The following is a 25,495-nucleotide window of genomic DNA, read 5'->3' as shown; positions in this document are numbered from 1 at the left end:
TTTTCTTCTAACTTTCCCAGACATTAAAACAAAACTCCCTTTACTAAACATTAGGTAGGATTTTCCCTTTGATGACTCTATGCTCCCAAAAGACAGCTCAAATCCAGGAAACATGAGGAAAGATTCAGCCTCTTGAAGGGTACAGATTTCATTGTTATTGTTTGCCAGTGAAAGAACAACAATGCATAAGAAAACATGTATACTAAATAAAGCTAATTGCATTATAAAGAGCACCAGGCATCCTATAAAAACTTGTTGCCTAAATGTGTCTGTAACAATTTGTCAGCAAATGATCTTCATGCAAAAGAGCCAAAGCAATTAGCTGGGGGCTGGCTGAGCTCTGCACTCCTTTCACATGCTGTGTAGTAAAACAGACCACCAAAAAAAAAAAAAAAATCCTGTATATCTCAAAATGCTAGGTCAGTGGTTCAGCTGTTTCACTAGAGTCTTTTCTGTGTTAATTTGCCATATTTTAGAAAGCATATTACACATTTTTTTACCCTCTCTTCTTTCACTGCCCCTGCTATGGTTTGGCTACATGAGCCTAAGAGTAAATCCCCTGCAGAAGAATTTGCATTGTCCAGAACTGAATCAAAAAATAAGTTTCACCTGAAAGTGGACATATTTATTCTCCAGGTTAAGGCTGACTTTTATTTATTTATATTTTCAAGCTTCTTTAACCAACAAGTAAGTAAAAAACTAACTATGACAATGGAATAACATTGACTTAACCCACGTGTTTCAGGTTTGTTTTTGTGATTTTAAGTTCGAGCTTTCATTTTATCTAACCCACCTGATTTTGAAGAAGAGTAAATGGCAGGTATATGGTATTTTCCCTTTTAAGAGGTGTTGTAGTTTTATACACTAGGATAACACCTGTGGATCAAGCTACTCTGAGCTTTGGATAACTGTAGACTCTAGTATTGTGAAGATGTGACTACAGATTCGCTTATACGTCTTTCCAAGAAAATGTATGTAAGTTATAGTGGCTGCTGTGTGTTTTTATCGGCTGGAACTGTGTTGTTCATGGGATGTGTAGTATAATGATTTTGTGTTTTGACTCTTCAATTCTTCTGTAAATGAAGAAAGAGGAGAAAGCAATTTGGCTCTTGCTCTTCACAGATGGGAAGATGTGGTCTTTGATCTTAATGCTAGAACTAGTAATCAAATGTTGGTTTCCTGGCTTTTAATGTGTGAATGAGTTGAAAGATGCTCTTGACTAGGCTAACAAGCCATGTGTAGTGGGTGAATGATGCTTTGTGTAGCTCATTCTTGACACATTTATGATATCAAACAAATGTATGAAGGTCTTTTGATCCGTGAGCTAAGGTTGCCTATGGTGATAGAGACAAGGCAGGAGCATTTGGAGGTTTTGTAAAGTATCCACATGCACTGCTGTCTCCTTGCCTCTACCCTCTTTTTTTTTAACTTTCTGTTTGTTATATACTGTGCTTTCTGCTGGAATAGTGTTAATATTCACTTCATGTGAGCTTCGCTATTACACCTCTCCTGATTGGAAATAGCACGGTGAAATCTTTTTAGACCTATAGTGTCTACATTTGGGCTTGGGAAAGTACAGGGCAGCTCTTATGGCCATGCAGCTATACAAAACCTGCTTGTTTCCTCTTCATCAATGAACAGCACCAAGTGCTCAAGGAATTCAGCAGCTGTATTTTGCTTGGAATTATATGTGAAGGATGATCCTCCTTCTTGTCATTTTATTTATCATTAACAGCCATTTTAATTTCTTCCCAGCGGCAATTATACTGATATCACCACAGCTAAATCAGAAATGACACTGTAGTGATTATGTTATGTTGACTGGGCATCACCTAATTTTTAAGTGGCATTCTTGCCCCATCATTGTGATTGTATCCCTTTCTAATAAGTAATATAAGAAAAGATCTACATAATGGGAAAACATACATATTAATATATTCCATGACAAACATGTTAACTTTACATATTAATCATGGTAAATAGAAGTCATGTTTTACATTTTTCCTCTTCAGTACACTGTTCTCTTGACAGCTTGCTTTCCCTCTGCTTCTATTCTTTCCTGGTGTACATTCCACTGCCTCTGGTCACCCTGTTAGTTGCAGAAGGAGAAGGCAGGTCACATCCGCCTGGTTAAAAGGGAAAAAAGGAAAAACAATGTTACTGGATAACTTAATATTGCTGCTCTCCTCACTGCTTTCAGGTCTGCATGAAGGGACCTGAATAAGTGCAATAAACATATGTGTGTGATAATGAGATTGTTGGTGGAAAGTCATCTTGAAAAGACAAGGAGCAATTAAGCTTGCTTACTTATACAACTTAGAATGACAAGATGCCAATGCTGGTCCTTCTCATCCATATAATGGGGTTCTCCTTCCCTGCTTAGCTGTACTGGGAGAAGCATTTCCTGTCAAACCTCTGCCATGACTCCACCATAAAGCAATCTGCCTTCCTTCCTTTCATACACCATTCATTCTCACACTTGCATCACTGTCCTGATTTCAACTGAGTGGCTGCTAGCAAGCACCTGTATTAGAATAATTTAAGAATTCAATGCAAAGCCTTCATATAACTGAGTATTTATTTGTATTGGTGTACTCTCTCATCCAATTTTAATTGAATACTTAAAGATGTCAGTGGGGAGATGTGCAGGTTGTTCACAAATGCTTAATAATGCGATGTGTGGAGCCAACAAATAATGCACCTTTCTTTTGCTATCTTGAAGATTTAGATAGGATATCTTGGATGCTATTGACAAGGAGAGAAGTGTGGAACAATAGGAACATATGATAGTGTTAGATAATAATACCTATCCTTATGCATCTTGAATTGAATGATGAAGCCATCAATTAGAGAAATAGCCCTCTGTGTATATATCATCGACAAGATGAATACCAGTACCAGTACATTGCATTTCTGGATGGAGATCTCAGTGATCTGTAATTCAGAAAGGCAGTGAATAGTAGTATATACAGTCAAACTATTACTTTGAAAATCAGAAATATTTTGCCCATTTTTTTTGTTTTAGTGGTTTGGGTTTTTTTTTTAGCTACAAGACTCTTTCAGAAACTGAAGGTATTTGTACTTTATATTAATAACTTAAACAGTGCTTTCTCAGTAACTATTAAGATGCTATTCTTCTTCACAGTAAGAATATTTAGTGGACACTTCCAGGGCTTAAAGGAGCATGAGGAGCAGTTTTTTCTACTTGCTTGTCTGGTCTCTTACACACAGGCATGGGGATCCACTCACACTCTGTGAACTCTGTTAGAGTCCCTTTCCATAACAAGGAGCAAACCTGGCATACACTTTATGCCATAGCCTCTATTTTCAACCTAAATTCTCTTATGTTCTCTTTGGAATGTCTGATAGTTTCTATCCCTTCTGCACCTCCCAGATTTGGGTGGGTTTTTTTTTTTTGTTTTGTTTTGCTATACTTTGTTGTTGGGGTTTGTTTTTTCTTAAATAATCATTAGTATTGATTATAGCAGAAAAGCAACAGAAAGTGTCAGAGACAGAAGCTGCATTAAAATATGTAAGGAATTCCCAGCTTTTACAGTTCCAAGTTATCCGTTTCATTTCTTTTACTTACATTTCAAAGTGAGTAAATATTCCATGGTCGGGACCAAAATTTATTCTTGGATCTTCAAAAGGTACAGCAGCAGCATTAGACACTGAAAATGGCTCTGTAGGAGAATAAAGAAAAAAATATGAGAAAATACTGTAATTAACAGAGTATTTGACTAACTATAAAATACAATTGAAGGAATGAAAATAAGTATTCATTACCATTATCTGTATTATTATTATTTTTGGCTGAAGTTTTTTTAACATGGACTGCTTTGTGTGAAATCAGCTTTATGATCTAGATGTTTAGGTCCTCTTCATGTTTGTTTGCTTGTATGCAGAAGGTCATTATATTAAAAAATGGATCCTACCAGGCATGCCAGTGATTGTTGCAGTGAAGATTTTCCAGAGTCTTAGGGGATAAAAATAAGTCACTGCCATTCCCAGAAGCATCTAAAAGGGCTAATGAAGTTTAGTGGATCTCAAATGTATTGACAATATATGGCCTGATGAGGGTAAGAAAAAGCTCAGGTCTTTCAGGATAACAGCAGGTAAAAGAAATTGCTGTAGCTTTCACCCTTCTAAACCTAATCAAATGAAACCACCTACAGGCCAATATGCTTCTTGAGTGCACTTTGCCCTGGAAATAGTGTTGTATTATCACCCAAAACATAAATAATGCAATAAAAGAAAATGGTTGATGTCTTCTTAATGAGCTATTCTTAAGGCACCCTTCACTCTTATCTCTTTTCATAGCCTGATGCAAAGAGCAGCATCCAACGGTTGAGAGCATATTTTGAGTGCTGCTAGGAAAGTACAAATGAGAAAACTGGTTTAATTATACTGCTTACTGCATCTAGAGGTCCATGTGGTTTGACCGGCTGTGTTAGGACACCCTGTAATTTGGAGGAATTCTCTGTGCACACACACCATAAATGTACTGCTATCAAAAGGATGGTTAATAATCTAAAGTTGGCTGCTAACATTGCTGGAGCTGGTGTCTATAATTTCAGTGAGTGACCTGAATGACTCTGCAATGAAAGACTGAAATGTCACTCTCCTCCTTTACTTTGTTTGCCTTGAGCAAAGACTGCTCCAGATTGTGTACATTCACCGAGGTCCAAATGATGAAAGGGCAGTGCGTAAGTGTGGATTCAAGGCTCAGCTAAATCTCCCCGCTCTGGCAGAACAGTAGGGGAACATGAGGAAGAGGGCATGGTGAAAAATAGGATGATCTCCTCTGGAGCAGCTTCCACTGCGGCTAACTTTTCCCGTCTCTGAGCAATTAAAAGTGAGCCTGGCTATAGGGACCTGGCTCTCCCTTGCTCTCTCAGCTGCCAGCCACAAGTAAATCAGACCTGATGCCTGTGGCTAAAGGCAAAGCAAATGGTTTCCATTACCCAGGTATTTATTTTGCACCTGCTGCTGTGACATCTGTGTAATAACAGTTACATATGACAAAAGGTAGTCTGACCTGACTTTGAGTATTTCATTGCTTCTCTTCATTGTGCTGAGTGAGCAAGCAAGCAGAGGACTCATATTCTTAATGGAACATAGAATTGTAGAATCATTTAGGATGGAAAAGACCTTTAAGATCATCAAGGTGCCACAGACCATCCAGCTGAGACACCTGTGGAGTGGTAAGTGCAAAGACCTTTGCTGTCAGGAATCTTAAACTCTTGTTTCCGATGTGCCTCGTTGGTACAGCTCAGATGCAGTAAAGGAGTAAAATACTATCAGTAAATTTCAGAAAGTTCAGTATTTGCATTTCATTTGGAAACCTATGACATTTTGGCATATTTTCACTGGAAGGCCAGAGCAAAGCTGATTGAAGATCAGTGTCGGCATTAAAATATACAAGGTATGGAGAGCTGGTGTGCTTCAGAGCAAAGCCAGCCTGCCAGGCACAGAACCAGGGCAGCCCTGGGACAGAGAATAGGACTGTTAGGGTTGGTAGTTTTTTTTAAATACAGCATTGAACAAAGAGATTAAGTCACCCACAGCACTCTGAAATGGTATTTTCTTGGAGTGACACAGGTTCTTAGAACAAATATGCTTGTTTTCAGACCTTCATTCATATTGCCTGATGTGCAAGCGTCAGGACTGGGGGCTGTTCAACCTTTGCACTTACAGTGTGGCAGATAGGAAAGCACTGGAACAGCACCATTTTCTGTATTCTCTCTGGTACAGTACGGCTAGTTTTCACGGACCAAGAAACTTTTCCATCATTTGGATAAGCATGGATGTCAGCTGTACTCTGGCAAAATTATGATGAGAAGCTCCAAAAAAATCTAAGCCTGAGTGACCATTCCCCTCCAGCCATCCTGAAGGCACTATAAACATTTTGTTTACTGAAAATATGAAAAGGTACTGCTGCCATTTATATACGACTGGTAAAGTTCTGACTCCATTTCTGGAAGCAACGAAATAATTGCTTTCACCTTCCCACCTTACATTGTCCGTAATTAGTTGGAAATGTGACATAATGCCAGGAAGATGGACGAAAATAATCTATAAAGCAAGGACACTGGCATTAGTGCTCACTGCAGTATATTTGTGAAGCACTTCTCTTAGATTTAGGACTGTATCTGATTTACCTGGGAGGGGAAAAGACCTGAACTCATGTGAGGTGAAGCACAGACTTTGGCTTTCCTCTGGTCACCTGGACACACCACTATCAGCATCCTTTTTTTGCGCCTGTTAGATACATCCCTGTCTCTACAGTATCTTTTATCTACAGCACACCACTCATCTTACAGGGTTCTACTTCATACCATGTGACCCAATGCTGAAATGTTTTGTATTGCTACAATTTCAAGTTCGTGGAAAAGGACGAATATTTGGCTCTTTCCTCTTTACACTATGATGCGTATTTTGTGACTGCTGAACATCGCAGCTTTTCACAAACAAGAAAGGAAGAAATGCCAAAGAAGTTGCCTCATCACTTTAACAGAATGAGAGACACTGCAAATTAAATCACACAAGTGGAAAAACAACTTGGTGGGTTGTTTTGGTCTTTTTTCCCCTTGCGTAGCTAGAAAAGATCATGCACATTGTAAAGAAAAATTGTCTGGTTCTGTGGAAAATGTAAAATGTATATATTTGCCATAAATCTACTCAAATTTTGTTGCAGAGCATATAGGCAAAACTCTGTGCCTTATTAGGTTTACTTATATTACAAGACAACTTGACCTACTCCCTCCTGACGAGGGAGAGAAAAGCCTGAAACATTTCCAGCAGCCTCCCTCTCTATTATTATTTTCACTCTTTATTTTTTGTTTGGTGTAGGGAGGGAAGCAGAGAGAAAGAGGGAGAAGGGAATGAAAAAGTAGCTACCAAGTAAGTCAAGATTGTGATTTAAAGGAATGAGGGGAAAATCTGGTTTTTTGAACTAGGATGGACAATAATCTGTCCCTCATAGTCCAATTCATTGAGAGAATCTGGGAACTGGAGGGTTGTCTTTTTAGCAGTTCCTCCAGAGCAAGGTTTGCTTTGCCACCACCCATCATTTGAGAGCTCAGAGCTGCTGCCATTGCCACCATAGCTCTTACAATATGCAAACACTATTTCTGCATTGACTGAACTGAATTTCCCAAGACTTCGGGAGTTATCTGAAGGCCCTGGGAAATTTCACTACAATTTGAGGTTAGGCAGGTCTGTGCATTAAAACTGTTTTTTTCCAGCAGCATGAGCACACACACAGAAACAAGAGTCAGGTTCTCCTCAGAGACTGTTTTTACACTGTTTCAAGAGCTTTATTCTTGTTCCTCATTTACATTCCCAGGAGAGGAAACCAACTCAATATCTCTCTTATTTGTAGGCACTTGTGATAGCAGATTGAGGTTTCCCAGCTCAGTAAGAAGTCAAATGATCCAGTAACTGACTCTGCATCCTGATTACTGAGGATACAGGAAAAATAATGTATTTTATCCACCTTCATCTGGCTACTCTTGCCACACCCTATGCAGGCAGGAAAGGCACCTTAGGCTGCTTGTATGCAGGGGTTATTTTGGAAGTAACACAACCCAAGGAGAACCCCTCATTAGGGCTTCAATGAGGGATTACACACAGGTGTCAAGGGGCAAATAAGCTAGGCATTTTCAGCATTATTCTTGTTTAATGTTATGAAATGGCCTTCAAAACTCTGGATGCAAATAAAACTTTCCAATAGGCTGCCAGGAACAGTCATGCCAATAATGCCATGCCAGTGTGAATGAAGTTGGAGTGTTTTTCTTTGCAGCAATCAGACATGCCACACAATGCATTTCTGTGGAGTTCTCTTTCTTGGGTGGTTGAAATCACTTGGCTGGCAGCCTCGTGCCTCCCAGCTCACCTGAGGCATGCTGTAATCAGCCAGAACCGTGCTGCATGTCATGTCTTACTGCTTCCAGAAAATATACAAATTTCCTTTCCTTCTATCCCTTTGTGAATGAGTCCCTTAGGGGTATGGTTTTAAGACAGCGCACAAGAAGCCTTTGCACAGATCCTCGTAACGCATAATGAGATTTGTGTGCCTGCCTACTTTCTCTGAAAATGAACCCTAGAACAGCAGAAGTGACTTGGTCTGGCACTTGCTCGGTCCTTTTGACCTCCCTCTTGTGACAGAAGATAAAGACTTCCCCTCCTTCTCTTACAGAAAGCCTGGAGGGTAGGTTTTTATGATGTGCTGTCTGGTCTTGCAGTAAACAGAGACATTTCTTGAGGTTTTTAGAGTCATCAGCTCCAGTTCTCAAGAAAGATACAGTTGTTCAGCACTTCATGGGATAAACTTGTCTTAGGAGTACAGGTGCAATGGGTCTGCATGTCCTATGACAGAAGGCTTGAACACAGAGTTTGTGCTTCAAAATGACATCAGAAAACACTGGAAGTCCTGGAGAGGTAACTGCTTATGACAAGTAGAAAAGTCTCACCTGCAGAATAGGTGCCAAGAGCTCATGCTCTTTCCAAGACTTTTTTTGTTATTACTGCACACTGCAGTATTCAGTGAAGTGGCTCAGTGAAAATTCACCTACAAAGACTCACGTAAGCTTCTTGTACACAGCCCATTTTTAATGTTTTTTTGTAAGACCTACAAAAAAAGAGAGAAAGAACATGATATAAACCCCCACCAAAACCTCTGAGCTGTTATGGATTGTGGGAATGTTGCTTGCAGTCTGCCAGGATCCATGCTGAGTGCCTGGGGAGCTGAAAACTGCTCTTGTCCTGTGATAAGGGCTTTACATGAAGCAGGCTCCGCTGGATGCACAGCAACTTACAACTTGTGTTGAACCAGCACTGCCAAAATGCCCCTTATATGCATCATCAACTGAAGTGATGTCAAAAATTCTCCTGCCCTATAACCTAAGTAAAGAATGTGAGTTTAATGGGGAAATATACATTGAAATGTATAACTGAGATCAAGATATTGTGTGCCTAGACCATGTACACAGAACTCTGCTGTCTCTCACTGAGAACCAGCAGGCTGTACCTCACAGTTTCTTGGGTTTTGCCTTGGGCCTGGTCTAGATGTACTTCTGCACTAGTAAAACACAGCAAGTGCAGTAAGTGTTTACCCCCTTCGACATTACCATTTCATCTGGCCTAATAAGATCCAGCTTTTATTTATGTGTGTAGCTGCGCCTGTGAGAGGCAGGAAGAACACACCAGCTGGGGAGGAAAAAGGAAAAAGAAAAAAGAAAATATTCCCGGGTACCTACCCAAGGAGTTAATGCATTGGGGCATATGTGAAGGAGTTAAAACACTACGCAGGTACAGATCCTGTGGCAATTACAAATGTTATTGAAATAAAAACCAGAAACAGGAAGCCAAAAAACAGGTCCCTAAGGCAGGCATCTGTCTTAAATGATATCATTTGTCAAGTTTCCAGCATTTTGTGGTTGTGAACACAAAAAGAAGTTCTGTGTTACACTAAGGACATTACATACTCATTAGTCGGAATGTTCCTGAAGTACATAATACAGGATTTTCATTTAATAAGAAGCAGCTACTTGCAACTGCATTGCACATAAAATAAATTCTGGGCACACTAATTGCAATTCAAGGATCTTCTACCTAATTTTTGACAGGTTTTTCTTCCCATCCCCCCTTAGACAACACTGCAAAAATTGTAAGCAGATTCTATTACTAAAGTTTTAAAATCTTCAGAGAATATTTTCTTATTTCTGAAATCAGAATTTCTTCAGTCATGAATTATGAAGGTTTTAATGCAGATATCAAAGAACAAAAGAAAAAAAAAACAAGTTATCTACAGGAATATTGTAGCAAGAAGTGGCATAGTAAGGCACAATACATACATACACATATACATATACGTATACATATACATATATACGTATACATGAGTGTCTCTTGGTACAATATCTCTGCAAATCATCCCCCCATCTCAAAGAACAAACCTAGCTTTAATTAATTTGTTTAGTTCCTCTATCTGAACACTATTAGTGCAGTAGTTTTAACTAATATATAAGCTTCCCCCTCGCTGCCCTGCCAATGACCTTAAGCTTCACATGGTAGGAAAGCCACTTGCTGTAGAATAGAAAAGTAATTTATCCACCATGATTGTTCAGCCCTGGCCCCTCTGTAAAACAGCAACTGACAATTGTGCTGTGTTATGGATGGTACGTTTGTGGTGTGTACAATAGTGTGCAGAGCATCAAACTCACTTCCCTGAACACTGCAGGCAGGATTTGAAAAGTGATCGTAGAGAGAAGCGACCACTTGCTGAGTGATGTCCCTCCATTTCCAAATCTTTTTTTTTTTTCAAGTAACTCCTCCCATTTTTTTCTCAAAAGAAAGATCAGTGCCGTTTTCTCAGATTAAGTAAGAGCAGTATGTAGTTTTCCATTCACAAAAGTATGTCATAATAATAACAATGAAAAAAGAAGTTACATTGCTTTTATTTTACCTGGGATTTCCCTGCTTCTTTCCACATTTCAGCATTTAGCATATTCCCTCAAAACATAATAAATTTCTATTCTGTAGCTTAAGGGATCCATCAGTTAAAATGTTAGTCTTTCATCTTTATTACCCTCCCATTAAAATGAAAGAAACCGGGACACACTTCAGTTTAGAAGAAGCAATTTAGTTGGTAATGTCCTTACTACTCAAGTCTTTACAAAGAGAGAAAGTGCATTATTGCTTATATTTCACACATCTATCTGCATAAGAAGCAACTAAAGCTTTCAGACACATATGATATTAAATTTAATAATATTCTTTGATTAGATTATTTTATTACAACATTTTTCCATTACTAGTCATTTCCCGTACACATTTACATTAATAAAACCTGCAGGTTTTTCTTTGTTTGTATGTGTTTATATGTATTCATAAAGCAAGGAAAAGATTTTCTGGTTTGCTACAGCTGTTGGATTCAAAAAGAACAGATTAATAACTAGCCACCACGTAGGACTAGGTTTTCTTGTACACTGCACCAGTAACCCTTTGCTATAATGAGGACACAAAGAGGCTCACATCAGGCTGCTCCTCTTCTTCATAACTCAAAAGCGTCACAGTGGCAATAGCCTCTAGTGCTATTTGTCTTTAGTGCAGTTGTGACACTTCGGCATGATCCATAATTTGGCAGCTATTTACCGTGACATTTCCCTTCAGTGCAGCCATAACATTCAGTGAAGCCATTATTTGGTTCCATTTACCATATAAATTGTATTGTCGTGCATGCATGCTAGCAGCTACATTAGGTACCTGAAAATGAGTAAATCTTGTAAAATAGATAGTAACAGCTATTCAGCAGAGAAATTTCTTTACTCCTCAGACAGAAGTAGGAAAATATATAATATCTGCAAACACTACTGCAAACTTTTCCTTGAGAGATTGCAATTATCTGTATTTACATGACACAGCAGTTATTCATATCCACTTACTAAATATACACTTTATGTGCATATACATTACACACATTTGCACACATACAAACATACAGCAAAATATTGCTTGGTAGAAACCCAACTTGATTCAGAAAGGTATTAGGAGAATCCAGCATAGCAATTAAGTAGGAAGCATATCTGTAAAATGTGCTGAGGGTTGCAAGCCAGGAGAGAGCGAGTGAGTACGTGTGTGTCCGTGTGCGCGTGCGTATGCACACATGTGACAGACTCAGGAAAAAAGCCAGCTCTTCATCTAGTTCTTTGTTGTTTTTCCATGGAAGCATATGTGTGTAGGGAAGGGAAATTCGGTTATTAGCCTCAGCAAACAATGCCAGATTCCTCTGTAGCAAATTCATTTAGAAAGGTAAAATTAGGATGTAGTGCTAGCAACCACATCTCAATGAGCTGCTATTATTAATAGTATTATTATTTAAATCCCTGCTTTCTACATATAGTATACTTAGTACTTCCAAGGCAAATGTATTATTATTTTTAATCATTTAAGTCCCCACTGTGCACACAGCTTTTAATACACCTTTTTTGCAAGCATATTAAGTGTATTGTTATTAATCCCTTGCTGTGACTCTACAGTATTTCTTTTCCTTGTATGTTCAATGTCCTATCATCATTTAAACCTCTCAGTGTGTGCATGCCATATACATTTTCCTAGGCATCTAATATTTAAACATTATTTAAATCCATCATAGCTTACTTATTCAAAGGCAGCCCTGCTCCCACAACTGTAAGTTTGCAGAATGTACTTTTAAATAAAGAGAACTTGGGGTTTTTCCCCCTGCTACAAGCCAAACTTTATTATGAAACTCATCAAAAAGGCCTTATCTGCATGTTTAAGAAATACTTTTCAACCTCTCCCCATTGATAATGCTCTCTTTCAACAATTGGAAGCACAGAAGTTGTATCTTTAAAAACAAAAATTACTTCTTCATTCCATATTCATTCATGGAAGAGTTACCATGTTGACCCTGAGCTACCCCTTCAGCTTAACATAAACATTTGATAAAAAAGACAAGCCAAATCACCATAGCCTAACCTAAACACCAAAAGGGCTACAAAATTTGTACATGGGCTATCCAAGTTATGCATATAACAAATGTAAACCTTTTATTAATGCTGTGATCAGTATGAAAGGGCTAAACAACAATCTGAAGCCAAAATTAAAATGAACAACATGTCATATCTGAATATATACATGTGAACCCTCCAAAGGTCCCTCTCTTTTCCTGTTTTGATCAGTGAAGAAGCCTGGGGCAGTTGCATTATGCAATGTTATATATGAAGTAACGTATTAAAAAGAAAGTAGAATGTATGTCCAAACAGAATCCTGTAACAGGAGGAATTTTCTATGACAAAAACATATGGAATTTACTGCCTCAGAAACACCAAATCTATTGAACTGACAGTGATCAACACATCTGAAAATTGTGCCACTTGGATGGTTTTGGCATTTGATTGCAGGAATTTAATTTGAAAAAATTGTTACTCATGCAACTCTTCTGTACATATCATAGATGTAACCAATTGGTTTGGTTTTTAATTTTTTTTTTTATTTTGCCCCAGTACATCCCAACCAACCTTGTTTTTTAAGATGCATTTAATGACCAAGGACTTCACTTTCCCCTGAACAAGGAAAGACATCACACATGCCTAGGAATAAAATGCTGAGAACTTTGCATGCTCTGTATGGTACTTGAGTGTTGGCATCCTTCTAGCATTTAGCTGGAAGGCCAATATACCTTTCTAATTATGCAAAACACAAACACAACACAATATTTGTATTATCAGAGATGAAAGAGGAAATATGTTTCTAACAGCAGATCTTACTTAAAACAAAAAATCATGGTGGTTTGATGCTTACCTTGAGTAAGAGAGAAAAATGGTCACAAAAGACTCAATACATTCTGCCTTTCCCCAAAATCACCAGTGAGACTAAACCTAGTAGTCAGGCATGGCCCAAGAAAGGGACAGTTCACCACTGTACATAATTCTTTATGATGCTAATTACATATGTACTAAAAATTTACATTAAGAATGCACTAAATCAAAATTTAAAATAGTATTCTGTCTGCACTACTGAATAAAATCTGTTTTCCTGTGTTACAATCAAAAATGTTGCACACAGTCAGTCCTGAATAATGCCCTAAAATTAAGTTTACCCTGGATTTTTTCCTTCAAGTCCTAGACATTATCAGTCTATCATTATGTTTATTACGAGGCATATGATCTTAGGAAATTTCCATCTCTTCAACTGCATACAAATGAATGTAATTTCAAAAGATGTGGCAAAATTGGCCTTTATGATCTTAAAAGTTTGCTATGGAAAAAAAGATGTAGAGCAATCAGTTTCAAGTATTTTATTGTTCTGGAAAATATTATGCTTCTAGCTGGAATTCCCACTGTACGTACTATTAATAATATTCACTAGGTGAGGAAGAATTTTTGAAACTTTCCAAAACCCTTAAACTGCACCCGCTAGGAAATGCATGGCTGAGCATCAGTATGTGTACCAGGTATTGTGACTATAGATTTAAAATGGTCCTGCTCTTTGTAAGTGGGCTTCTGCAGAAGCAGTATTTGGTAAAAGCAGAAGTAGCGGCCTGATTATGGGAAGTCCCTTCAAGAATGACCAGTCAAATAACTCTGAAAAACACAATATCTCAAAAAGAGCTAGTCAGCAAGAATCATATAATTATGAATAAATGCCACAAATATTTAAATAGCTTTTAAAACTTTATTTAATCTTCAAAAAATATACACGGTCTGAACACACATGAACATGGCTCCAAATCCCATTCCAATAATCTTTAAATACTGACTAAAGGGGAGACTGGACAATAAACAGTAACAGTGGAAAATGAAAAGGCAACAAAATGAGACTATATTGCAACTTGTAGTTAAAGATTTAACAGAAAATTGCGCAGTTGTTTATAGTTATGAAAGACAGGATTAAAAAAAAATCAAGTTGCTTAATATTACTGACATGTCAGAATTGGAGGATAAATTTCCCTGTGTAACCAGTCAAGGAATATTACTATGATCCATGATGCAACTGAATTATGATTATCATGTTTGTGACAGAAAATCAAGAGCATTTTTTTCCCAAGAACTTCAAAAGATTAATAGAGCAACCCAAAGATACAACTCTTTACTTATGCTTGTTCTAACAATTTTATTTTTAAATCAGAGAATCAAAATTGCTGAAAGATTTTTTTTTCTGAGCTGAACTACAGATGAAGTCTTATCAAATCAGGCTGACAGACTAAATCTGCCTCTGCATCAAGAGTTATTCTGTCAAGAACAATGTTCTTGTCTCATGCTAACCTAAGTGACAGTATCAAACACAGGCCCATTATGTCCCTGCTACAGCCACTGATTTAAACACTTTTATGAAAATAAAAACAAACAAACAAATCCCCCAACAAACTCATCCCTTTTTATTAACACTTTAATGCTGTTTTTTAATATAATATCCACTACTAAGCTTAAAAAAGAAATTGTTTCTAGTAAATCTGAGACATAAAGTGCCCATTTTCTCTCTTCTGATTTATATCATTGTTCTGTTTTTACAGCTTACTGTTGACAGAGTGAGGTAATTCAACTACAATTTTTCCAATGTTTTTTCCCATGTACATGTAATCTACAGCACGGAATACAGATTCCAGGCCAGTGAACTTGCCCTCAGGAGACATGTCTCCAAAGTCCACCTCACAAACCAGGTCTCCTCTTTCATACATCTTGAGCAAATGCTGCAGAGCCATTTTGTAGTCAGAAAGGTAATGGTTCAAGAAGAAACCCTGGACACTAGCAGACTTCTTCAATAGTTTTGCTGGCAATAACTCTGCTTTAACAGGCGGGAGGCCAGTGGGGTTTTGGTAGCCAGCGATAAACCCAATAACTATCAGGCGCCCTTTGATAGCCAAGGCATTGAGAGCCAAGTCAAACATCTTTCCTCCAACAGATTCATACACCACATCCACACCTTCGGGGTAGTCCTTCCTAAGCACAGATTCGACATTTTCAGTTTTATAGTTGATGGTACGGTCACAGCCAATGGATTTCAGAAAGCCACCCTTTTCATCACTGGAGCAGGTTCCAATTACATGGCATTTTGCCTTTTTTGCAAGCTGCACAGCGAACTGGCCTGTTCCTCCAGCTGCTGCTGTCACCAGAACCTTCTTGCCTTCAGACAGGTCTCCCAGCTCTTTCAAACTGAGGTATGCAGTTGCGCCACTTACCATTAAAGTGAGAAACTCGGGTTTCACTGAGGGTAGAGGGACTGCTTGTCTGGCTGGCACAACTGTGTATTCAGCAAAGGAACCTGCTTTCACGTAGGCCACAGCTTGACCCACCGTGTAATCTGCACTAGCACTGAGTCCTAACGCTACCACTTCACCGACACCTTCAAAGCCTATATCAAAGGGGGGTTTAACTGAGGCGTCATATCGACCAGCTGAGTAGTTTATATCAGATGCATTGATGCCGACAAATCTAGAAGAAAACAAAAATGTTTTAACGAGATTTACTCCTTACCAAGTTTTCATTGTATGAGAAACCTTATATTCAAATTTGTGGGATAAGTACAAGATTTGTTCTGATTGTCTGTATATTTGAATAACGAGTACGCCCCAAAGATTACTTTCATCAGACTTCCATAGTTTCCATTCTGTTATTCTAGAATTACAGACAAATTTTCTAAACAAAAAGAAACAACAAGAAGCTGTAAAAAGTAAAACCAAAACAAAACAAAACCCCTTATATTTTCCTTAGGTCCACTTGACCAAGCTAAACAAGCTGAAAATAAATCTGTAAAAGATTAAAGCATGAAAATTAACCGACCGCTTCATACAAGATTTGAAAACACAGAAGAATGAAACATGCAGAGCAGTAAATAGTGGATTCTGGCAACAAATTTATATTTTGAATATAATAATACTGTTAATGACTAATGATCATATTAACTATCGATGTCATTTGCAAGGTCATGTTACTGTAGGCAAGTACTTTTTAATTGATGGAGTCACTACAGCAAATTTGCCTTTTGATGTAGCTAATGTCAATGTTAAAATATTTTTCTTTATATAAATTACTTGCAACACATCAAAACAACCTTGCAGAGAAGGAGTAAAATTGCAAAACTGAATATCAAGTCCTACTGACCTCTAACAGGTGAAAACGGATGGCAATTTTTTTTTTAGAGAAAGATAAAGACATTCTCACAACTTGATTAAGCGCTAAGAGATAATGCCTAAAACAAAGTTATGATCTAGCTAAAATGCAAAGATTTTTTTTTTCTTAAGTAACTATCTTTACACAGGCAAGAGAAGAGAGACTGGGGAAGGTTCTGCTAACTGAAAAATGTAAAAAAGAAACACATGAAACAGCAAATGCCAGGACTGTTACTATGTATGGATGTGACAACCTAAAAGGTGTACTTGACACCACGCAAAAGCTGCAGAAGTAGGCAAACAGTGCACTTTTCATTGTTGCAGTTAGCAACAAGCTCAGCTCCTATATGTGTGTAGTTTTAAATTGCTTGCACACAGAGTGAGGAGAACTAAAACCGCTTTGCTTCTTTTGATATTCTTCATTCTTTACAGCATGGGGAGCTTCAAACTTTCACCAATGTTATGTATAAAAAGACACGTAAGCGTAAACATATCCATACATAAAATAGGTAAAAGTGACTGTAGCTCTCGGTTATCCTGCCTTTAACTCGCCGCTCCGCCGCAACAAAAAATGCCTACGTCTTGTCCGCGGATACAAAAAAATTTCTATTATCCCGCTCTGCGGTGACTCCCGTACAGGAGTGCTAAAAGATGTATAAAAATTGGTAACGGAGTTGCAGCTTCCGAGGCAGACTGCGTCCCTCGGGCGCCAGGCGAGACGTGCCGGCGCTGCACCAGCCTCCTCCCGCTCTTACACCCCAACTTCTGGGGAGGGGAGCGAAGGGTGAGAGCCCGGTGGGGAGTTGTGCTCGCCCCCTCACCGGCCTCACGGCTTCGTCTAGCCGTGCCCTCGGTAGCCGCGAGGGCAGCCCGGGGCGCCCGCTGTGCCCCCGGCCCCAACCCGCAAGGGAGGTCCCGGCTCCCCGCCGGGCTCAGCCTCCCTCCTCACGCTCCCGGCGCGCCTCTGCCTTGGCAGGACGCGGAGCAGCCGTGCCCGCGGCCGGGGCAGCGCACCCTGACACGGGCAGGCAGCGCAGCGACAGGAGAACAAGCCCCCCCTGCTTTTAAGACCTTCCCCTTCTCGGCGCTGCACGGCGGCGGCCGGAGCACAAAGGCAGGTAGAACAACAAACACTCTTAAGGACAAAAACTTTGCGTGCGGGGAAGGGGCAAGTCTTGCGGGGGGCCAGGCGCCTGCCGAGCAGGGCTCCAGCACACACACCGCTGCTTTTGTTCTGCAGCTGGAGAGGATGCGAACCCTTCCCCGCCCGGGCCGCACCGCAACTTGTGCGTGCGGCTGCGGGGCCGCGGCGCAACTTGGCGCTGCCCGGCCGCTCCCCGCCGCGCCGGGCAGGGGATGTGGGCTCTCCGCGGGGCTGGCGCCCACCCGCCCCCCGCACACTCATCCGTACATACACACACACAGACACGCGTGTTCACACAGCCGCTCCCCCCCCGTCTCTGCGGGGCGGCTGTGCCACGGGAAATGATCCTCCCTGGGCTTCTGGGTTCATCACTATTAATCAGCGCAGCCTGCCGTCTATCCCTCACGCCCTATTGTTTTTTTAAACCTCCGTTTTATTGTGTGCAAACTCTTAACTCCTGGTCGCATTGTACGGGCTTCTTCCCCCACCCCCCCCTCCCTTTTTTTTTTTTTAATAAGATTGTTTAGTCTTAGATTCCTTGCACATTAAAACGATCATACACACCGTCTGGATTAAAACATAATGTCTAATTTGCCTTGTCATTCCAGCTGACAGAAGTGGGGTGGTAGGATGTGCGTGCAGTTTCACAGATTATTTTGCTTTTAAAAGTAGAAAAAAGTATGAATTACAAGTTGAAGATCAGTTTACTAACTTCTGAGACTGAGGAAAGTAGAGAGCACAGAAGAAACAATTACTTGGGGTGCTAGTGGGTTTTAAGACACCTTCCAGATCTTTTATGTTGCTTTCATTCACTTTCTTACTTTAAATCTGTCCGTTAATTTAGAAGTTTCTAGTTGAGTTTTGCTCCTTACATTTCAAGATGCAAACCTGAGGCAGGGTGTGAAAAAAGCCTGAGACTGGCTTTTCTCGAAATAATTATGCACATTGAGTCACCCATTTTATTTATACTCAACAGTGTTGAAACCCCTCGTACTGTTTATTATAGAAAACAGGAGGACGCTGCCGAGGGGAAGAAATGCTGTTTTGTGTACCACAACAAAGAGTGAGACACCGAAAACCAGCATTACAGTCTTAAACACAGACAAAACAAAGTCATCCAAAACAGCACTACGCAAAAAAAACATTATTTAGACCAAACACCCAGCAGGAATAGCCCTCCACTTTTCCCACTGTGATCCCTTTAGTCCCCTAGCTCGAAAAAAGAAACTTTCTCAACCCCTCTTACTCCCTTTTCTATAAACTTTGTTCCCATTTTCCAGCCCAAAAGTAAATTCTTACAGGTATTTTGGCAATGAAATGTGTCACTTCATCAAGAAAATCTCGAAAATCCCCCAACAACTTTAAGAAAGACCAAACCTTCACAGCCTTGGGCCCTTCTCCTGCAATGAAATGGAAAACCCTTGCTTTCACACCCTCCCCTCTTTTCCCCCCAGTAAACAGGACAAACAGACATACGAAACTTAAATGGCTTCACTAAGGATTTATCACCTTTTCCCCTCCCTTTTCTCTCCTACACAGAATCAAAGTAAAAAAAATAGGTTAAATTAATTTCTAATTTTGAAGGATTTTTTGAGTAAAAGATGGGTTATTTTTTTCTGTATAAAAAAGTAGAAATAAGAGTTGCTGACCTAGCTCTCTAAATCAGAAGAAAGTTTCGCCTAACTGCATCTCATTTTAAAATATCTATCCACACACAGATTTTAATTTCCTATTCCCATAAATCCCAAACCAGATTTTACTGTGGTGAATGACGATTGTTTTGCATGAAAAGCTCAAAGCAATTAATACTATTCATGGGCGTGACTGGTACTAAAATGAACAAATCTGTAAATGCCCTCTTGGAACCCCAGTCTTTCATTGTTTTGTTTTTAATTATATGCTTCTACCTATAAGAAAATGTATAATCATATTTGAACTTGGTTGTTTGTTTTTTTTTTTTAAACTAAATAGTCAGGGACTTATCCTTTCGGGATGGGATAGTCCTTCCCCAGAGTGACAGAGAAAGGGGAAAACATTCAGAACTTGCTTCATGCTGCAGCTTGTACACAGTGAGTGTTTTACAGTAACATAATTCTGTGTTTTCTGTGGTATTCTTCAGAAAAAAAAAAAAAAACATTAAAGAGAGAAGAAATGCCACAAGTAATACAAAATACATGAACTCTACATCTAAACTTCATCACTCACCTCTTCCTCCCCTTCATCCCAACACACGCCTGTGTACCAGTAGAGGAACACGTGTGTTAAAGCCCAGCAACTGCCTGCCTGAATCTGTGGACCAGCTCCTGCCTTTAGTGTGGTACAAGCCCTTTTACCATGATTGTGCATGTCCCACGAGCACCCAGGGACCCCAATCAGCAAAAGGAGGGGGAAGAGGAAGAAGGGAAGAGTTACACTGGAAGCTGTTAAAAAAAAAAAAAGAATAAATTCTAAAAATTTACAGGAGGGCAGGCGGGCGAGTGGGATGGGAAAGACTGCAAGTGCATGTGTGGGAGGGAGGGGAGTTGAGAAACAAGGATGTCGCTCTGCCTTGTATCACCCAGGTAGAACACTTGCTACTTGTATCTCAAGTCTTTGGACCTCTTCCACAGAAAGGAATGTAACTCCAGACAGATGGCTGTTGCACACCATCACTGTTTCAGTCATTAGTGGATGCAGCAACACAGTGTCTTAAGACTTCTGAGGTTTGGAGGGAATTTTGGTCTCAGAAATCCTAGTGGGGGATGTCAGCATCGAATTAAAGTGTCACAGCAGCTTTCTCGTCAGCTCCTGGAAGAATCCCTGTTCTTCCTCCTTATCCCTTCTTCACCCTGTATTTGTGTGTTACATATGGACACATACATGTCACACATACGCACAGTCACACACACCGCTTTAACAGACCTCACAGCATTGTTCTCAAGCCAACTTAGTGCTGCTTAATATCTTTAGGCTCCCACGGCGAACATGGCAAACTATGTGTTACTACGATTTCCTTGCTTGACAAGAACCTGAGAGCACTGCTCTCTCCCGTGCCAGCCATGCAGTCTGCTCCGAAGTTCCCGGAGTTTCAGCTTCCCTTCGTGGGCAGAGAAACCTCTGAACTTCAAAAGATTTAGTTTTAGCGCAAGGAAGGACGGCGTCTAGGAAGGAACCACCGAGAACAAACAGGTTTTATGGAGACAGCTGTGGGGGAAGGCACGTTTTATCCTCGGAGTCTTCATTTCACGGCGAGCTGGTCACCGCGCCGGAACGTGGGATTTACGGTGTATTATGCTAAGCAAAATGTCACCTCCTCACTCTTCGCCCGACCCGACTCCTCTCTAAAAGCCACCAATAACTGCGGCCCCACGTCCTGCGAGGGAGGCCGAGGGCTGCCCTGCCCCCTCCGCGCCGCCCGCGCTTGGCGCGCAGAGCTGGGGGTGGTGCCGGGGCTGCCCGGGCGGCGGGCCCGGCCGCGGCCTCCCCGGTGAGTCACGGCTGCGCGGGGGCGAGGCCGGAGAGCGGCGTAAAGGGCAGCGGGGCCGCGCCGAGGAGACAGCGGCCGGGCCAGGCCCGCCCGCACACCGCGATGCCGGGGTGCTGCGCGGGTGCGCCGGGGACACGCTCATGCCCCGGGCACTACGTGCGTGTAACGAGCCCGGGCAGGCCCCAGGGAGGGGCCCTGCGAGCGCTTCCCTCCGTCTCACTCCCTCCTGGCACTCACCGAACGTAAAACTCGCCTCTTCCCCGCCCCCTCCCCCCCCTTTGGCACAGAGGCCCTGGGGTGTTTCTCTTCCTTCGGGCAGGCGCACGCCGGGAGCGGCGCGCACAGACAGACAAACACACACAGCCCCGCCACACGAGAAGGAAGTGTCACCCCCACACACGTGGATAGGGTGACAGAGCCGTAGCACCAGCCGTTCAAAACAACAACAATAAAATGAAATTAACAGTCGCCAGATGGCGGCTGGTACAACTTTGGAGCCGGTCTCCGAAGTGAGGGAGCATGTGGGAGAGAGCAGGCCACAAGGCGCCAGGAGTCGGCGGGGGCCGCGGGGCCGGGGCGCGGGGGGGCGGACGGGGGCTCACCTGTTCCTGACCAGGAGGTCTCCGTCTCCCGGGAGCGGCACGGGCGAGTCCTGCTGCAGGGTCACCGCTTCCCTGAAGTTTTGGCTCAGCTTAGTCACCACCAGCTTCTTCATGGAGCTGGGGATGGACGAGCCCTGGAAATCCAAAAAGTGACGGGAGTAGGACATGTCCAGGATGGGCCGCGACCAGCTGCCACCGAAGCAGGACCAGGCAGGAGCCGCCGCGGCACAGGACGGCTGCTGCCGCCACCACCACCGCGCTGCCCGGGAACTCAGCGAAGCGCCGCTTTTCGCGCTAAAACTCATGCCCTGCCTCGGCTCTCCTCTCCCGCCCCACTCGGCAGAGCTCCGACTCGGGATTCTCCAGGCAGCTCGCAGGACGCGCCGGCAGGAGAAACTCCCCGCTCGCAGCTATGTGTGTACGTAAACAGAGCCCCCGTGCAGCAGGTTCTCCCTCCCCTCCCAGCCGGCCCCTCCGCCGCACGGAGACGCCACCGGAGGAGCAGCGGCAAGACGGTCCCCCTGCAGCAGCCGCTCGTCTTCTGCCGCCAAGGGCACTACCGAGGGGCGAGGCCGGCCCGCTCCCGCGGCGGTCCGTCCCGCCAGCGCCTGCCCCTGCCTGCCTGCTCTGCCTTGCCAGGGAGGCAGGTGTGCGGCGGGCCGGAATATCTCCTAAAGGAGATGATGGTGGTGGTGGTGGTGGCTTTTAGTTTGCACCCTGCCTCTGACTAAGGGGTTTAAAAACAGGGGAGGGGGAGAGGGGGGAGAGACAGACAGAGAAACGCCTCGGATTACCCCCCCCCGCCCCGTTCTTTAGTTTACAAAAAGAGGGTATCTCCCAACCCAGGAAAAAAAGAAAAGGAGAAATTAAAAAAAAAAAAAAAAGAGTAGAAAGAAAGCACGGTAAATTATCGGCCGGGAAAGGTTAGAGAGAAGTGGGGAGAAGTTGCAGCTAATCTCCTAATGTTGTTATTAGCCGCCGCCGAGGAGCCGCTGCCCGCGGGCGGACGCTCCGCCCCTTCCGTGCGAAACGTTTCACTTCCTCGCAAGGTGCTACGAATCAACCCCGAGACGGCGGCGGCGGCTCCGCGCCTGCCGCGGGAGGGGATTTAAACGGGCGAAGCTCTTCCCGCCGTCGCCGTCCTGCCGGGAGGGGAAGGGTAACAGGCTGCTGTCAGTTTGCTTGGGTCGCAGGGGTTGATCCCTGATACTGTCAGAAAATCTTACTCTCCCTTTCCCCTCTTGCTTCTTTCTTTCTTCTAAAAAAAAAAAAAAAAAAAAAAAAAAAGAAGAAGAAGAAAAAATTTAGTCATTTCTCGCTGTAGGTTACGTTTGGGTGAGGGAACCTGCGCAGAGAATCAACTGGGTCAAGGGGCCGAAGTCAGTGTTATGATAGAGCCGCCAATCCCAACTTGGTACAATTGCGTAGAGAAAGGCAACATAATAGAGATGTTGCATTGATGTCGCGTGTAGTTCCCGGAATTAACTCCATCCTACCAATATAAACAGCTCGACGCTTAATTATGCGGTAATAAGAAGAAAGAAAATCCCCTTCTGCCCGAAAAAGAACAAAACTGCAGTTCCAAGTGCTTTCCTTTAGGAATCAGCTGGGTAGTTTTTATTTGCTTTCTTGTCTTAAAAAAAAAAAAATAAAAGGGAAGAACCCTTCTGTTCTCGCAGCTAACATTATATAAATCCCCAGACACATACTGTGCAAAATGTATTAGCAGTATGTTTCATATGCTGCAGTTCTCGCTCTGCAATCTGTTGGTATTTTAAAGTAAGGATGAACTGTAATCTCCCATAAATCATTTTTAATTCAATGCTGGGTAGACGTGTGCCACGGCGAAGTATCATCTCCTGCCTGCCTCTTTTTTTTTTCTTTCTCTTTTTAAGTTTGCTGGAAGAAGACCTTTGCTGAAGTTAAATCAGCACATGCGTCTTGCACAGCACTTCAGCAAGTGGATTATAATAACAACCCCCTCAACGCGTGTCTCACATGAGGAATCTTTTATGCCGTGCTGTATTAAGACTTTTTTTTTTGTCATATTGTTTAGCTCTGGGAAAGGGGAAAAATGAAAACAAAGCAATTAAAAAGATTGACAGGTATGGGTTTGTGTGAGACCTATTTGTAATTGTCAGGGTGACGTGGGCAAGAGGAGGAGGAGTAACAAACTGAAGCAGGAAAAGCAGCTCGATGTGTCTGTCTATCAGTTGAGACTGTCTGAGAGCCCTGGGATCCGAATGTGTGTTATATTTCAGTGAAAAGAGAAGAGAGGGAGAGTGGATCTCTTTCTCTCCCAGGAGTTTAGAGGGGGGGGGACAGTTCACGTTAATCTGTCCCACTCAGTGAATGTCTTTTCTTCCTCCCCCCCTCCCTCTCTGCACACACTCTCCGGGGTTTTTCTTGGTTTTGGCAAATTTTTTGTGTGTGTGTGTTGTTTTTCGTTTTTTGGTTTTTTTTTTTTCTTCTGTTGCAGATCGAGATCAGCAAAAAAAATTCCATGATAAAAAATGTGTTTGCATTATATTTAGTAGCAGAAGAAGCTTCGTTTTGTGGAAGAGAAAAAAAAGGGAGAGCAAGAGAGAAAAGTAGTCCTCTCCGGTGGTGACACTGTTTGATCTGTGACTGTTTGGAAGGTGGAGGAGTGACTGACATTTCCCATCCGGTGTATATGTATGTATGGGGGCTTTACTCCTTTTTATGATTTGCTTTCTTGCTCTTAGACTAAGTGCTGGGAGGAGAAGGAGAGACTGGATCGACCTCGTTTTTTGCACAATGAACAAACTATTACCAACGCAATAAAAAAACCAAACAAACAAAAACCCCCCCAACAACAACAGCAACAAGAACACACAAATCCACGAGCTTGAAACAAGCCAGCGAGCGAGCGAGAAAGTTGCGCTTTGAGACTCTTTGATCTCGGAGAAAGCCTGAGAGGGGGGGAGTGACTGAATTTACCGTCTCATCGCCGCCGCTTGTTCGGCTCTCCACCGCGAAGAAGGAGAAGAAGACGAAGAAGTGATCAAGGAAAGGAGGGGGGAGAAGGGGAGAGAGAAAAAGGAGGAGGAAAAAAAAAAAAAAAAGGAACGAAAGAAAGATAATGGATTTGGGCTACAGATTGAACTGATCAAATCTTATTTATTTTGCACATCTCCACTGGCATCTTCCCTGCTGCTGCCGAGAGGACTGAAGAGCTTTGTCTTATAAGGAACTTAAAAGAGAGAGAAAGAGAGAGAGAGAGTGTGTGAGAGAGAGAGGGAGGAAAAATTAACCTTGTAAATGAAAACATTTCCTAAGCAAGTTTTTGGAGTGGCGGCGGAAATTGGCATCCCTGTCACCAGTCTGTGGCTTGCCTCATCCCACACCCCACCTTCCCCCCCGCCCCGCGCACCCCGCTCGCCGCGCCGGGAGCTGACCCGGGGGGGGAACCCGGACCGGGCGAGAGGAGAACCCGACCAAACTTTTTCTCCTTCCTCCCCCCCCCCCCCCCCTCCTTCCTCCTCCTCTCCCTCTCTCCCATTCCTCCCCACCCTCCCTCTCGCTCTTCCTAGGCAGAATTAGAAGTTGAATCCGCTTTCTTTTCTCCTTCCTCCCCCTCCCTCCTTCCCTCCCTCCTTCCTTCCCCCCCCCACCCCCCCATATTTTAT

At 42.3% G+C, this 25,495-nt stretch overlaps 1 protein-coding gene across 5 annotated transcripts; it reads right to left on the bottom strand.

Annotated features, from left to right (window-relative positions):
• Positions 1-620: 620 nt before the first annotated feature.
• Positions 621-23,126, bottom strand: PTGR3 (prostaglandin reductase 3). Of its 5 annotated transcripts, XR_008436804.1 has the most exons (4): positions 21,846-21,923; positions 8,475-8,632; positions 3,590-3,683; positions 621-2,126 (listed from the first exon to the last, which is right to left on the bottom strand). XR_008436804.1 is itself a non-coding variant. In XM_053975926.1 (3 exons), the coding sequence occupies exons 2-3, from the start codon at positions 19,997-19,999 to the stop codon at positions 15,032-15,034; spliced, it is 942 nt and encodes a 313-aa protein (XP_053831901.1). In that variant the 5' UTR covers positions 20,000-20,917; positions 21,846-21,934; the 3' UTR covers positions 14,180-15,031. The 5 variants fall into 5 exon arrangements, 3 of the variants coding, with proteins under 3 accessions (XP_053831901.1, XP_053831884.1, XP_053831893.1); XR_008436805.1 differs by lacking the exon at positions 8,475-8,632 and having other exon boundaries at positions 21,846-21,934; XM_053975926.1 differs by lacking the exons at positions 621-2,126; positions 3,590-3,683; positions 8,475-8,632 and adding exons at positions 14,180-15,956; positions 19,983-20,917 and having other exon boundaries at positions 21,846-21,934.
• Positions 23,127-25,495: the final 2,369 nt, after the last annotated feature.

The sequence above is a fragment of the Vidua macroura genome, chromosome 1 (assembly GCF_024509145.1).
Source record: "Vidua macroura isolate BioBank_ID:100142 chromosome 1, ASM2450914v1, whole genome shotgun sequence".
NCBI classification, from domain to species: Eukaryota; Metazoa; Chordata; class Aves; order Passeriformes; family Viduidae; genus Vidua; species Vidua macroura.
The sequence above is the reverse complement of the archived record's forward strand: the minus strand, read 5'-3'. Positions and strand labels throughout refer to the sequence as shown.

Bases quoted from the DNA above. Each gene is read 5' to 3' on its own strand.
- PTGR3 (XM_053975909.1), bottom strand. From the start codon at position 22,150: ATGAGTTTTAGCGCGAAAAGCGGCGCTTCGCTGAGTTCCCGGGCAGCG. The intron at 15,957-21,845 runs GTGAGCCCCCGT...GTTTTCTTCTAG, and splicing joins GACCTCCTGGTCAGGAACAG to ATTTGTCGGCATCAATGCAT.